At 32.7% G+C, this 14,346-nt stretch overlaps 1 protein-coding gene across 1 annotated transcript; it reads left to right on the top strand.

The window, feature by feature from the left end:
• Positions 1 to 2,439: 2,439 nt before the first annotated feature.
• LOC107928135 (momilactone A synthase) lies at positions 2,440 to 4,606 on the top strand. The gene is made up of 2 exons (XM_016859322.2): positions 2,440 to 2,916; positions 3,660 to 4,606. Exons 1-2 carry the CDS (start codon positions 2,888 to 2,890, stop codon positions 4,453 to 4,455), a joined length of 825 nt encoding a protein of 274 aa, XP_016714811.2. The 5' UTR covers positions 2,440 to 2,887; the 3' UTR covers positions 4,456 to 4,606.
• Positions 4,607 to 14,346: the final 9,740 nt, after the last annotated feature.

Below are 14,346 nucleotides of genomic sequence, written 5' to 3'. Positions count from 1 at the left end.
ATTCGATCATTTTAATAAAAGGTTAAATTTATTAAAACGATGATTTTTGGTCTACAAACTCGGAAATGAGTTCGGGAGTCGGTTACGCATGAGGAAGGATTAGCACCCTCATAACGCCCAAAATTGATACCTAGTTGATTATTTGATGTCTTAACATCGAGACTTGTCAATTAGAACAAAATTTACAATACGATCCCCTTTTTGTTTTTGCATGATGTTATTTGATTAAAATATCGCTAATTAAATCAAATTTTATGAAAAATGCCTTCATATTTCGAGTTAATCGGGAAGAAAATCATGCCCCATAAGATAGGGCACGATGTCTCGAATTCTCGAAAATAAGAATGCTCGTTTTTAAATTATTGCCTAAATCTTATATATTTTAATTATTATTTCTTCCAAAAAAGAGAATGGGCGTTCGATTATTTTGGTTCGAGAAGAAAATCGTACCCCATAAGTTAGGGGCACAATTTCTCAAATTTTCAATATAAATAATATTGCCTTAGTCTTTATTCTTTTATGCGCTTATGCCGAAAAACGGATGTACGTAGCAATTGTTTACAATGTACGATAATGGAGAAAATTATGGTAAAATAACATAAATAATAAAACAAAATGACAATAATATAATGAGTACAAATAAAAAAAACAATAAACAATATTCAAATAATAATATTATCTAATAATACTAATAATGAAATAATATAAAAATGCATGATAATAATAGAAATACGTTCATAAAATATTGGTTCTTTGAGCAAATTTTAACAAAATTAATATTAATTAACAACAATAATTACTTAATAATGTTAATAATATCAATAATTAAAAGTAAAGATCAAAATAAAATAGTCAAAAAATCAGACGGTAAAAAAATGAAAAAAATAAATATATGGACTTAATTAAATGAATTGAGGATTAAATTAAAATTCAAACAAAACTTAAAGCACAAATTGCAAGAAAAAAATAAAGGAAAGGGGAATAAAGGACTAAATTAAAAATATAACAAAACTAAAAGCCTAAATTATAAAGAAATGGAACTTAAAGGATTAAATTAAAATAAGATGGAAAACTTTAGGGGGTCAAATGGAAATTATCCCCATCATATTGACATGTGTCACTCCTCAAGGGGTTAACAGTGGGTCAGAGGACTAAATCGCATAGGAATTTAAATTATAGGGCAAAAATTTAAAAAAATAAAATGAGCAGGACTAAATTAAAAGGATGAAAAACGAAAGGACCAGAGCTACAAATATTTCCTCCCTTCAAAAACACGTGAATATAGGGGAAAGCAGGTCGGTTTTTGGGTTGAGTTTAAAACGACGTCGTTTTGGGGTTTCTAAAGCCAAACAAAAACAACGTCATTTTGATATGTCTATACAAGTTAAAATTTTGAAAAAAAAAATCATTTTAGCCTGTTCTTTAAAAAAAAACTTCATTCTCCTTTTTTTCTCTGAAGTGGCTTCAACTCCGGCCACTGGCCGACAAATCTCCGTCGTGGCCGCTGGTCACCGGCGATGAAGACCGTCGCCTATGGTGGCCGAAAATCGCCAAAAAAAAGTTCTCCAGAATCCTTTTTTTCGCACAGATCTCCGATTTGGAGTCAAAATCTCCAAAAACTTAGCCAAAATCCCAGAAAAGAAGAGAAACCTTTCGATTTATACTTTCTCCGACGAGGCGCAAAACAGGTAAGGTTTCTCCTTTTTCTATTTTTTGTTTCGAAAAGAGAAAAAAGCAAAAAAAAATAACAATAATAAACAATAAAAATGTTACCTTTTTGAATTTTGTGGTATTTTTATTCCGATTATTCTGATTTTTTATATTTCGATTTCATTTTTTTTCAATCTATTCCCTTCCTTTTCGTTTACAAAGATCGGTTCTTATAACTAAAATAATAATACAATATATGTTTTTTTCGATTGCTTGTTTCTACTTCTTTTCCTTTTTTGTGTTTCTTGCAGGGGCAGTGGAAGTCAACGGGGTTGCTACTACCCTTTTGGTTTAGTTTTAATATAATGGACTTTGTTTTTTATTTATTCTTTTTTTTTGTTTTTTTTGGTTTACTTTAGGTTAGGCCGGGCAAAATTGGACTGATACAATTATGATTATAAAAAAAATGAAAGCATTGATTTATTCCTAAAAAAATTATGTATATTATATTATGATTAAGTAGTTCTTTTTTAGATAAAAGAAAGCCTCATCATAATCATATAATTAAAAAAAAACTGCCTATTATCAAGGAAAAATTATTTATGCATTTGTGAAATAAAAATAAAATTATTATTTGATGAAGTGAGTTTCTTAAGTACATGTAAAATAAAAATATTTATTTATTTTCTTTATGAAATGAATATATATCATTTGATTTTGATCTTATATTATTTGTTATTGAATTTGTGTCCATTATAAAATCTGGCTTATTCAAGTAGTTGAATAATTGTAATTTTTTGGTTAATAATAATAAGAAAGACTTATTATATATGGATTTGAAATTATATATTGATAGTAACAGAAATGGTATAAAATGTACTAGGTTGTATTTTTCACTGCTTGTGGTGTTACGTCCAGATTTATTATAAGTCAAAGCAAAAGTGATGAATATTGTTGTTTTTGTTGACGATTATTTTAAATGTTAAAAATGGGGAGTTGAATGTTTTGGACGCAACATAATTGTTTATACTGCATATTCTATAAGATATATTATTTTATAATAATGAAAGCATCCAAAGAAGGACGACGCCATTGTTGAATTTTCGAAACATTGTTACACTCCTTAAAGTTTATATAAAGACCAGGAGAACAACCAAGTAGAGCCACAATAGCATCCCAAGCATTGCAATCAAAAGAGAAAGCGAAGAGGGGAGGGTCTATTTTCTTCACAACTATAATGAGTTCCGAGTCTTCAATGATCAAGAGGTAACTAAATTCTACGATTCCACAAATTCATATTTTTAGATATTTCAATTCCGCAACTCAGGTTAATTTTGGATTATGTCAATGATTTAATTTTTAAATTTTTGGGTTATTTCGGGTTTGTTAATACAATCATCACGGGTTTAAATCATGTCGGGTTAATTATTCATACCATTTCAATTTTGAGTCGTTTCATGTTTGAATAACTTTCATTCAAGGTAATTTTTGTTCTGTACGATGTTGACTTTTTATGAACAAATTTGATTTAGTGGAGTTATTCAAAAAAAACTTTTAGGTTAGGGTCAAAATTGACAGATCTAAATGAATTCAATAGAAAACATTAAAATCAATATTGTATGAATCCTATGTGATGGTATGATAGTCAAGGGTGTTCATCACCCTAGGTGTGACTTGAGTTCAAGTTATGCTAATCGTCGGGCTTTGCCCTATTACTGTAATTCACCAAAAAAAATTAATATTGTATTTTTGTCAAATTAAAATAAAATAAAAACCTTAATATGTAAGTCTTATTATAGAGAGTAGATCAAATTAATCCCACTATATTAAATGAATCAAATTAGCTTCTTTATTATAAAAAAGAATCAAACAATAACACATGGATTAAATTGATCTATTTAATAATAAAAGTACTAATTTGATATATATAGTCGCTTAATAAAGTACCTTACAAGTACTTTCACCTATAGAATAGTATCTAAACCTTGTTTATGCTTTGTTTGATACAGGCTAGATGGTAAGGTGGCACTGATAACTGGTGGTGCCAGTGGCCTAGGAGAGTGTTCAGCTAGGCTATTTGTTAAACAAGGAGCCAAGGTTCTCATTGCTGATATTCAAGACGAATTGGGCCACTCCATTTGCCAAGAGCTTGGAACTGAAAACATCAGCTATGTCCACTGTGATGTAACATGTGAATCCGATGTCGAAAATGCCGTAAACTTAGCGGTATCCAAGTATGGAAAACTCGATATCATGTTCAACAATGCAGGCCTCATTGGTGACGGTGAAGTCAGAGTGACAGACGCCAGCACTGACAACTTCAAGAGAGTGTTCGATATCAATGTCTTGGGTGGTTTCTTGGGAGCCAAGTATGCAGCCAAGGTCATGGTTCCGGCCAAGAAAGGTTGCATTCTCTTCTCATCGAGTATTTCTTCAAAAATCAGCATCGGTCTGCCCCATGCATACAAGGCATCGAAGCATGGCGTCGTAGGGTTGACGAAGAGCTTGGCTGTGGAGTTAGGTGAGCATGGAATTAGAGTTAATTGCATTTCACCTCACGCAACTGTGACCCCATTGTTCCTAACAACACTGGGGATGTTCGATAAGAAGAAGGGAGAGGAGATGATTGCGACTTCAGCAGTGTTGAAAGGCACCGTTTTGGAGCCTGAAGATTTTGCACATGCAGCGCTGTATTTGGCAAGCGATGAGGCTAAATTTATCAGTGGTGTCAACTTGCCAGTCGATGGAGGGTATAGTCTCAGCAACCAGTCATGGAAGATGGGATTCGCAGCACTTTTTGGGTAAACCTTTACTCCTTGGACAAAATTTCCTTGAATAAGGAAATAAAAGTTACCCAAAACTGCGCTACTTGTAATAAGATTGTATTGTCGATCAGTCTCATGTAATGCTTTTGATGTGTCCTTTCTTTACCAATGCCACTTATATCGTTTTGAAAGATTAAACGATGTCAATTTCATTCCAAAACAGAGAAATTGTTTTAAAAGAGGAAGTGACTAATGTCTTAAACAAATTGGACATAAGTAATAAGCAATCATACCATAGTTGGAAATAATCTGTGGAGGAAAAGAAGGCATGCGCTAATGTGTTTTTTCAAACTCTAGTAGCCTTAAACAAAATCATATGAATTACTTCATCTTCGTCCATCGTTATAACACTCGTGAAGAATTTATAAATATATATATATATTACTAAAATTATTAAAGAATAAAAGCAAATAAAAAACACATGTTCATACGAATTACTAAAAGCTATTTAGGTCAACAAATCAAATAACCTCAAATTATATTGGCCCAAATTTCAATAAAATAAAATTATATAGGCTCAAAAAATCAATTTTCCTTTTGATTTCAATTACATTAGAAATCCTATGAGTGTAAAACCACAAAATAAGAATAAAAATGTGTGTTTAAAAAAATAACATACAATAAATAATGAAACTTATAATTTATATACAACTGATGGAGGTAATAAAGCGTGCATAATAAAATTAAAAATGTATTAGAATATTAAAACTAAGATTTAGTTGAGTGGTAATTTAAAATTTTTACTAATGCAATTGACTTGGGTCTCATTATATGCATATTTTTATTAGTTTTTTTAAAGTGAAAAGACTTATTTTAATTACAGAAGAGCATTCTCATAATTTCCTAACCAAGTTAGATCTAGTTGAGGGTGATACCAACTCAATCAGGGTTTTATTAATAGTATAGATATATAACTGATGGAGGTAATAAAGTGTAACAATATTTTTTTCAGTGGTATTGGAAATGATGGTTTTAGAATCTCATTTCCGATATTCGAGTCTGTAAATATTATTATTTAATACTTATGATGTTAGTATAAAGTTAATTAAAATTTGGTCCCTCAATTTTGTCAAATGTATAGTTAATTAAGGTACAAGGACTAAATTGTAAAAATTATAAATATTTATCGCTATAGATTTTTAATTAACCAAAAGACTAATTAAGCAATTGGACCACTATCATATGACCAAACGGTGGTGTATTTTAAGTGTAATCCACTAAGAAATGTTAGTTATGTTTAAGGTTAATTAATTTACTTAATTTTAATTAATTAATAAGCTAATCAAACTATATAAGACAAAGTTAAAAGAAAAAAAACAAAACATTTTAGTTCATCTTCTCCTCACCAATCAAAGAAAAGAAAAAGTTAGGGTTTTAAGCTTCCAAACTTTCGGCCCTTGATAAGTATGTTCAATTAAGTCATTTTCTTGTAATTTTTATGTTTTTGAGATCGTGAGAGCTTGATTTTGCTAGCTCATGTACCAATTTGTAAAACTTTTAAAGTTTCTAAAAGTTTCCATTGATGAATGCTTGAAGAAATTTGCACTAAATTGTTAGGTTTTAAGCTTAGGACTGAAAAAGGACTAGTTTGTAAAGTTTAATTATTAGTTTTTCAGCTTAAGGACTAATGTGCATAAATTTCAAAATTGGTGTAAAATTTCTATAATTATGGACAGTAGAGAGTCTTAAATGGATGTAATTGAGACCAATTTCAAAATCAAAGCTCAAATTTGAAAGATATTGTAATTTATATTTTAAGGATTAAATTAAATAAAATGCAAAACTTTAGGGGACTCAAATAATGAAATTGAACTGATACATGAGGATGATATAAGATGTTTGGAATTGATAAATTAAATTGAATTATTGTATAGATTGAGAATTGAACCAAACCAAATATAATCGGGGAAAAGGCAAAATTTTTAAATAGTCCTTAAAGATTCCATTGCTTGTTATTTTGTTAGGTAAGTTTGGTATGATTGTATTTAAATTATTATGTATTTAAATTAAGAAGATGTGTTTGCTTGGCTGAAATTTGGATTATTTGTGATTTGGTATAAAAGTTGAGAATTGGACTAAATAGTAAATATATATTTTTATATATATGTTGAAAATACTCGAATGAACTTAGTAAAAGTCTTGTGCACACTGATACAGATTGATTACTAATGATTACCGAGATCTAACATTTGTTGCGAACTCAAAGATACATGTGACACAGGTTTAATTTGGACTGGTACCCTGATATCGTTTTAAAAGTTTAGCCCAAAAGGGTAACCTAATATGTATATTTTCAACTTGGCCAAGAAAAATGTCTGTACGGAGACCATTGTTAATGTATGCCTCACACATTCGTGTGTCATTTACATTTTAGGTGCTTGTTTCACACGATCTAAGACATGGTCTACAACACGGTCGTGTGTCTCAAAAAAATTTGTCACACAGTTTAGCACACAGCCGTGTGACTCAACATCGAATGTACACAGTTTGGCACACGGCTTGCGACACGGTCATGTGACCCTATTTTGAATACAAACACGGGCGAATCCCTACTTCAAAGGTCCACATGGTATGGGCTATGCCACACGACCGTGTGACCCCTGTTTTCCTATTTTTTATGTTTTTCCATAATTTTCTAATTTCTTTAAAAATGATCCTCGATAACTTTTAAATTGTTTTTAGGGCCACGGAGGCTTGATTTAAAGCTCAAATGTGTATGTTTGTTAAATTGTAATGAGATATTGAAAATTATTTATAAATTGTAATATTTGTTTTGAATTAAGGTTTAAAGTTCTGTTTTGTACAGTAACATTTCGTAACCCTAATCCAGCAATGGAGACAGGTTAGGAGTGTTACATATGTATAATTTGTTAATGTATTAAGCTCGAATCATAAAAGTACAAACTAAATATGTAAGTAGTCTACGGCTCTTGTCTTTCCCTTTTCTCGCGACGATTAGGCATCATCTTTAGCTACATTATATAATTCAATAATAAGAACAATATCGGATTACATCCAAATCACATTAAAATACATAGCCAACATATTTTTCATTTTATTCAATTTAATCCTTATATTTAAGCTACTCATATTTTTCAATATCTAACATCGAATCAAAATCCGATTTCACATTCTTTCATTAGGGACCTTATACTTTTCATCTATATCATAATTCCATGACAATTTTCAATTTATTAAATTTAGTTCCTAATGCTACAAAGTTATATAACAAGTTTAATTTAGTTTCTAATTTAGTCCTTATCAAAATCTAAGCTTATTAACCATCAATTTCTTCAAACTAAGCTCAAAACCATTAATTTCACTATAATAGTAACTTGCTAAATATCAATTAATTGAATAAATTGATACATGGGCTAGCTAATTGAAGCTCTCATGATCGAGAATCTATAAAAAATTCAAGAAAATAGTTTTGTTACCTTTCAAAATTAATAGCCGAACGTATGTGAAAGTTTGAAGCTTTCTTTCTTTCAGTGGTGGGCGGTGGAGGAAGATGATGCTTTCATCTTTTATTCCACTTAGTTTAATATATATAGTATAATTAGTAGCTTAATTAGTTTAATTAAGAATGACTAATTAATTATTAAGGCATATTTATATTTAATTTAATTATAATTCATGCTAAGCAGAAATCATCATCATATTCCACTATCAATATGAAAAACAATGGTATAATAATTATTTTTGTCTTTGGATAATTGCTATCTAGGTCTTCAAGTATTTTATGAATTAAAATTCAATAGTAATTGGTATTTTACAATTTAATCCCTAAGGTTTAATTAACTATTTTCTCAGTTAAATTACTTAATTGTTCTTTAATATATTTTTATATTAACTCCGTAATTGTTCCTATTGTACCTTTACAAACTCGATTTACAGAAATGAGGTCTCGAAATCGTATTTTCTGACATTGCCTAAAACCAGGTCGTTACAATTCCACCATATGATATTTTTATTGGTTTTTTAAAATGAGAATACTAAAATACCCTCAAATAATATTACTTATTTTAATTACAAAAGGGCATTCTCATAATTTCTTAATCGAGTAAGTGACCTGGTTGAGGGTGACACCAACTCGGTCAGGATTTTATTAATAGCATAGATATACAACTAATGGAGGTAATAAAACATGCATCATAAAATTAAAATGTATAAAAATATTAAAATAAAACTTTAGTTGAATGGTAAATTAAAGATTTTATTAATGCAATTTACTTGAGTTCAAATTTCACTACATGTATAGGTTTACTAGTTTTTTTAAATTAAAAGACTAAAAGATTCTCAAATAATATTACTTTTAATTACGAAAAGACATTCTTATAGTTTCCAGACCAAGTTGGTGGGTTGTATTAATAGTTAGATACCTTTTACATATCTAATTTTTAAGCCCAATACAACATGTCTTAAGCCCAAAGCTTAAGCCTTGTAGGATGGTCCATTGGCAACATATTAGTGTCACGGGCCGTAGTTCAAAGTCCGTGACCATCGCACCAAATGCATCCAATGGGGGTCTATTACTCAGATGGGGATCATTTCGCCTACGAGAACTAGCCCGATTCAAAGAGCTATTGGAGAAGCCTGTCAGATTGAAGCCTGGTTAGCCCAATAACGAAGATATGGCAACTTAGGCTAATATGGTAACTAATCTTAGAAGATAGAGGGAATCATATCTTGTAAAGATTAGATTAGATTTGATATGGCATATCTTATAAATCCCTAAAATAAAGGGATATGGTTAATCTCGTCCGTCGATGTAATTGTATCTTGACCGTCGATTTTGGGGGAGCTCAACTATAAATAGAGAGCCTCCCCCTCAGTTGTACTCACTCCATTCATTGTTTCATTATTCTTTGTGAATAAGAGAATAGAGAGCATTTACTCAAACACTTTGCGAGCGTTCTTTCTGTTGTTCTTTGTTGTTCTTCTTTTGGCATAAATCACTTCCGCTCTTCAATTTAGTGCGTTGGAGGAATTCTAAAAGAATCATCACTTTTGGGAATAAAGGCTGACTTAGGTGAGTTTGGGCGAACGGATCGTCTAAGGCCGCACGGATTGCGAGACGAAAGGTCTAGCCCCGTGACAAGTGGTATCAGAGCAAGGTTTGAACCAAGTAATATATGAGTTGTTGGTTCAAAGGCACCATTAGGATGTCGAGAGAAGAGTTCGAACAAAGGTGGGCGAGAAAGTCTTTGAGGGAGATGTTGTCGGCTATTGAAGAACGCGTGGGTAAACTAGAGGAGTCCATGGAGGACGCAAAAGATTCGGGCAATGCACTTGGGGAAAGCATTGATGACTTGAGAGAGAAGTCCAGGGACTTTGTGACCATGTGTCTCACTTCCCAAAGGGATATCGTGCAAGAGTTGCTAGATTCCCAAAGGAAGAAGCTGACGGAGAGGAACGATGCTCTCGAGGCCATGATGATGGCTTTGAAGGAGGAAACAATGGCCACGACAGCACTCAGTATCGAGGATGTCCCGAAGCCGAAAGAGTTTGCGGGGACAAGGTCTATATATGATATGGACAATTTCTTGTGGAGGATGGAACACTACTTCCGTGCCAAAGGTATCGTGGATGATGCAGATAAGGTAAACACTACTTTAATGTTTCTTACTGACATTGCGATTTTATGGTGGCGAGACAGGACCACAGATAAAAGGCAATGTGAGATTGGGACGTGGCAAGAGTTCCAATGCGAATTGAAGGGAAAGTTTTACCCAAAATTTACCGAGGAAGAAGCTCAGGCAAAATTGCAAGGTATAACGCAACGAGGCACGGTAGAGAAGTATGTTCGAGAGTTCAAGGAACTCATGCTCCAAGTTTCAGATGTGACCGAGAGAGAAGCATTGCTTGCTTTTCTGAATGGATTGAAGCCGTGGGTTAGACAGGAGGTGGAACAAAAAGGTGTCCAAAAGTTGTCGGAAGCCATAATGGTAGTTGAGTCTGTGGTCAAGCTTGGTCTAGGGAAAGATAAGCTTGAGTCTTCCAAGTTCGAGGAAAGGGGCGTATGTGAAATGGATCACAAGAAAGATATTGTTGATGGCAATGGCAACGGCGACAATGGTGGTAATGGGAAACCACGCGTTGGGAAGAAGAAACCCAAGAGGAAAAGGGACAAGCTGAAATGCTTTCTCTGCGACGGTCCACACATGTTGAAGAAATGTCTGAATAAATCCGCACTTAAGGAGAAGCCGGTGGATAAGGCCTTGGTACTTGGTTCGAGCGCAAGAGGTGTCGAAACCAAGGAGGCCGAAAGCGAGAAGAAGTCAGTGGAGTGCTTCTTGTGTCATGGTCCGCATAGGTTGCGGAAATGTCCGAGGAAGTCTGTCATCGAAGGGAACAATGGAGCAGACAAGGAGCCTAAGAAGCTTGGTTCGAGCAAGGGAAAAGCCGAAGCCAAGAGGGCAAAAAGGAGTAAAAAGAAGCGAGTAAAGTGCTTCTTGTGCCGTGGTCTGCATGAGTTGCGGAACTGTTCAAAACAAGCCGGAGTCAAAAGAAAGGCAGCGTTTGAGCTTGGTGAGTCATCGGAGGGGCTTCCACCCAAGGAAGAGGTGAGTTTGTCATCGGACTTAGAGGAAAGAGTTGCGATGAAAACAGTGAATCTGGGACCAATGAGGCTCAAGTTGAGTGAAGCGTCGGAGTTGGCCGAGTCATCGACGAGGCTTCCACTTATAGGAGAGGTGGGTGGTGTATCAGACTTCAAGGAAAAAGAAGTGATGCATGTGGGACAGTTGACCAAAGTAAATGCGAAGGTACATTCCGAACACTGTGATAGTGTTTTGCATTCTAACTTGTTGACTTGGCAAGAACGTAGGGGCCCTTTAGAAGTTCTTGAGCAAATAGGCCGAGAGACTATGGGTAAAGCGAAGCCAAGTGTGGTGAATCAAGAGGATTCTGTTCGAGTCAGGTTAGAATGTGGACAAGAGAGTGACATAACTTCTTGTCATCCAGATGTACAAACGAGTAGGACGATTCGAGTTAAGAAGCGACGTAAGCCGAGGCAAAAGTCCCGAAGGAATGGAAAGGCTAAGGCATCGAGACGAGATCGAGACGAATCAAGTCAGCACCATTTGGAAGTCGCAACGAGGACGTTGCGAGAATGGGTGGGGGAGAATGTCACGGGCCGCAGTTCAAAGCCCTTGACCATCACACCAAATACATCCAATGGGGGTCTATTACTCAGATGGGGATCATTTGACCTACGAGAACTGGCTCGATTCAAAGAGCTATTGGAGAAGCCTATCAGATTGAAGCCTGGTTGGCTCAATAATGAAGATATGGAAACTTAGGCTAATATGGTAACTAATCTTAGAAGATAGAGGGAATCATATCTTGTAAAGATTAGATTAGATTTGATATGGCATATCTTGTAAATCCCTAAAATAAAGGGATATGGTTAATCTCGTCCGTCGATGTAATTGTATCTTGACCGTCGGTTTTGGGGGAGCTCAACTATAAATAGAAAGCCTCCCCCTCAGTTGTACTCACTCCATTCATTGTTTCATTATTCTTTGTGAATAAAAGAATAGAGAGCATTTACTCAAACACTTTGCGAGCGTTCTTTTTGTTGTTTTTTGTTGTTCTTCTTTTGGCATAAATCGCTTCCGCTCTTCAATTTGGTGCCTTGGAGGAGTTTTAAAAGAATCCTCACTTTTGGGCATAAAGGCTGACTTAAGCGAGTTTGGACGAACAGATCGCCTAAGGCCGCACGGATTGCAAGACGAAAGGTCTAGCCCTGTGACACTAGTAGGTTTCTCCATGGGTTGAGTAGTCCACTCGATTTGAAATCAATTTAAATAAAAAAATATTTTTTAAAAATTAAATTTAATAATAAAAATATAGAATAGTAATATGAAAATATTTGTATATTTTATTAAATTTTAAATAGTGAAATGAGTTTTTTAGATAAGTTAGGTTGGCTAAAAACGAGTCTAGGCTTGAATTTATTTTGGAATAGGATTGTGTCCCGGCTCAGTCCATGAACAAATCTACATACAAGCAATGAGTAATCATCATTTTAACAATAATACCCTTCAACAAATGGCATGAAAATACAACCCTTCTAAAATAAGAAGTTAAAAAGGTATGCAATGAAGTATACAAATAAAACTATTGTTTTCATCAAACTCTTTAGAGATCAAATCTTTTTACGTTAATTTTTATTAAATTTGCGAGTAGCATTAGTAGTTGTAGCTCGCACTAATATAATTTTTAAATTTATATCCATAATATATTTAGAAAAATAAAATGTAAAAGTTGAACTTAAAAAATCAAAACGTAACAACTTCAATGGTATGGAGAAAAAATTCTATTTTGTGATTATGTGCCATTCTCCTTAGTATTTTTTTTAAAATACCTAACAGGGAAGATAGGAATTTAAACATTAATATCTACATGAAAAAGAAGAAATAAAGGGTATAAAATGTAAGCATTAAGGGAATTCATCCTTTTCTATAGAGGGAATTGATGGAATATAAATATTGGGCTCCAAATATTTAACTATCAAAATAACATTTGTTGATTTTATTCATATGACCCACTAATTTATAATTTCAAACTACACTTCAGAGAAATAAAAGAGAGTTGGTGACCTTACCATAATGTGCAAATCCATTTGTTACACCTCTATATTTAATCTCTACCACTTTCAGCAATGGCTTGAAAGCTCTAATATTTAAATTTTGAAAAAAATAATAATAATAATCTTTACAAATTAAATGGATCTTTGCCGATAGAAAGAAAAATCGTAAAACATTATGATTTTTAAATGATGATACTAAAATTATATGGTTTAGATTTATAAAAGATTTCTCGACAAAATATCAGTATATTTATATTGCCATAATATAATTATATTATAGTTTGAGTTTTCATCCTCTTTATAAATTTATAATTGACAAAATAAAAGAATGTATATAACTATTTATAACCTTACTCCAACCCTTAAATCAGTGGCAAATTTAGAGGAGGGCTGGCATGGGCCCAACCCCCCTAAATATAAAATTATTATTTAAGCTCTTAAATTTTTTTAAAAAATTTAAATTAATAAAGGTAAAATTATACTTTGGTCCCCCTAATATTATAAAAATTATAAAGATATAGACTATAAAAAATTAAGATTTCATTCGGCTCCCCTAAAAGATTGATTTGGCTTCGCCCCTGCATTAAATAGGAGGATAATGCGCTTCAACACACTCAAACTAATATTCTACGGCACTGACAATAATACCGATGTGAATCGAGTTAAAATTCAACGGGGTAATAATGAGTTTGACAAACTTATTGTTGCAACTTTTAATAAACAATTTTATTAAGATTGTACTTTTAGATGGTTGAATTTATAGTTTCAGCGTGATTTTCTTCAAATCCATTAATGCCTGAGTATTTATTTTATTTTACCCAAAATTAAATGCGTGATGAATACCAACACCTTATCCAATATTTAAAATATCATACAACTAACTATTCTGTTGATTTTAACCTTAAATTTACCTCAAAAAGCTTTTGAAGTTGTAAGGAATAAATATCCAACAAATCTTTGTATAGGTGAATTAATTCAGTTATTCTGGATTACTCGGGCCTTCAATTGAAGTTTTTAAAATACCGGAGTCTTCGGGAGAATAAAAAATTCACAGACAAAATCGAAAAATTGATTTACCGTTGATTGAAGATCCCCTCAGAAAGGATTCTTTTAATGTTTAACGTTTGAGTTGTATTTACTTTTTCACCAAAAAATAATTAATATTAATATTAACTGAATAATTATTATTAATAATTTCCATCGTCTCAAATTAAACAAGATGATTTAATTTGTATGATATTCAAAAGTGAGTAGATAAAAACGATTGAAAACACC

The sequence above is a fragment of the Gossypium hirsutum genome, chromosome D01 (assembly GCF_007990345.1).
Source record: "Gossypium hirsutum isolate 1008001.06 chromosome D01, Gossypium_hirsutum_v2.1, whole genome shotgun sequence".
NCBI lineage: Eukaryota > Viridiplantae > Streptophyta > Magnoliopsida > Malvales > Malvaceae > Gossypium > Gossypium hirsutum.
Note: the sequence above shows the minus strand (reverse complement) of the source record. Positions and strands in the feature narration are given on the sequence as shown.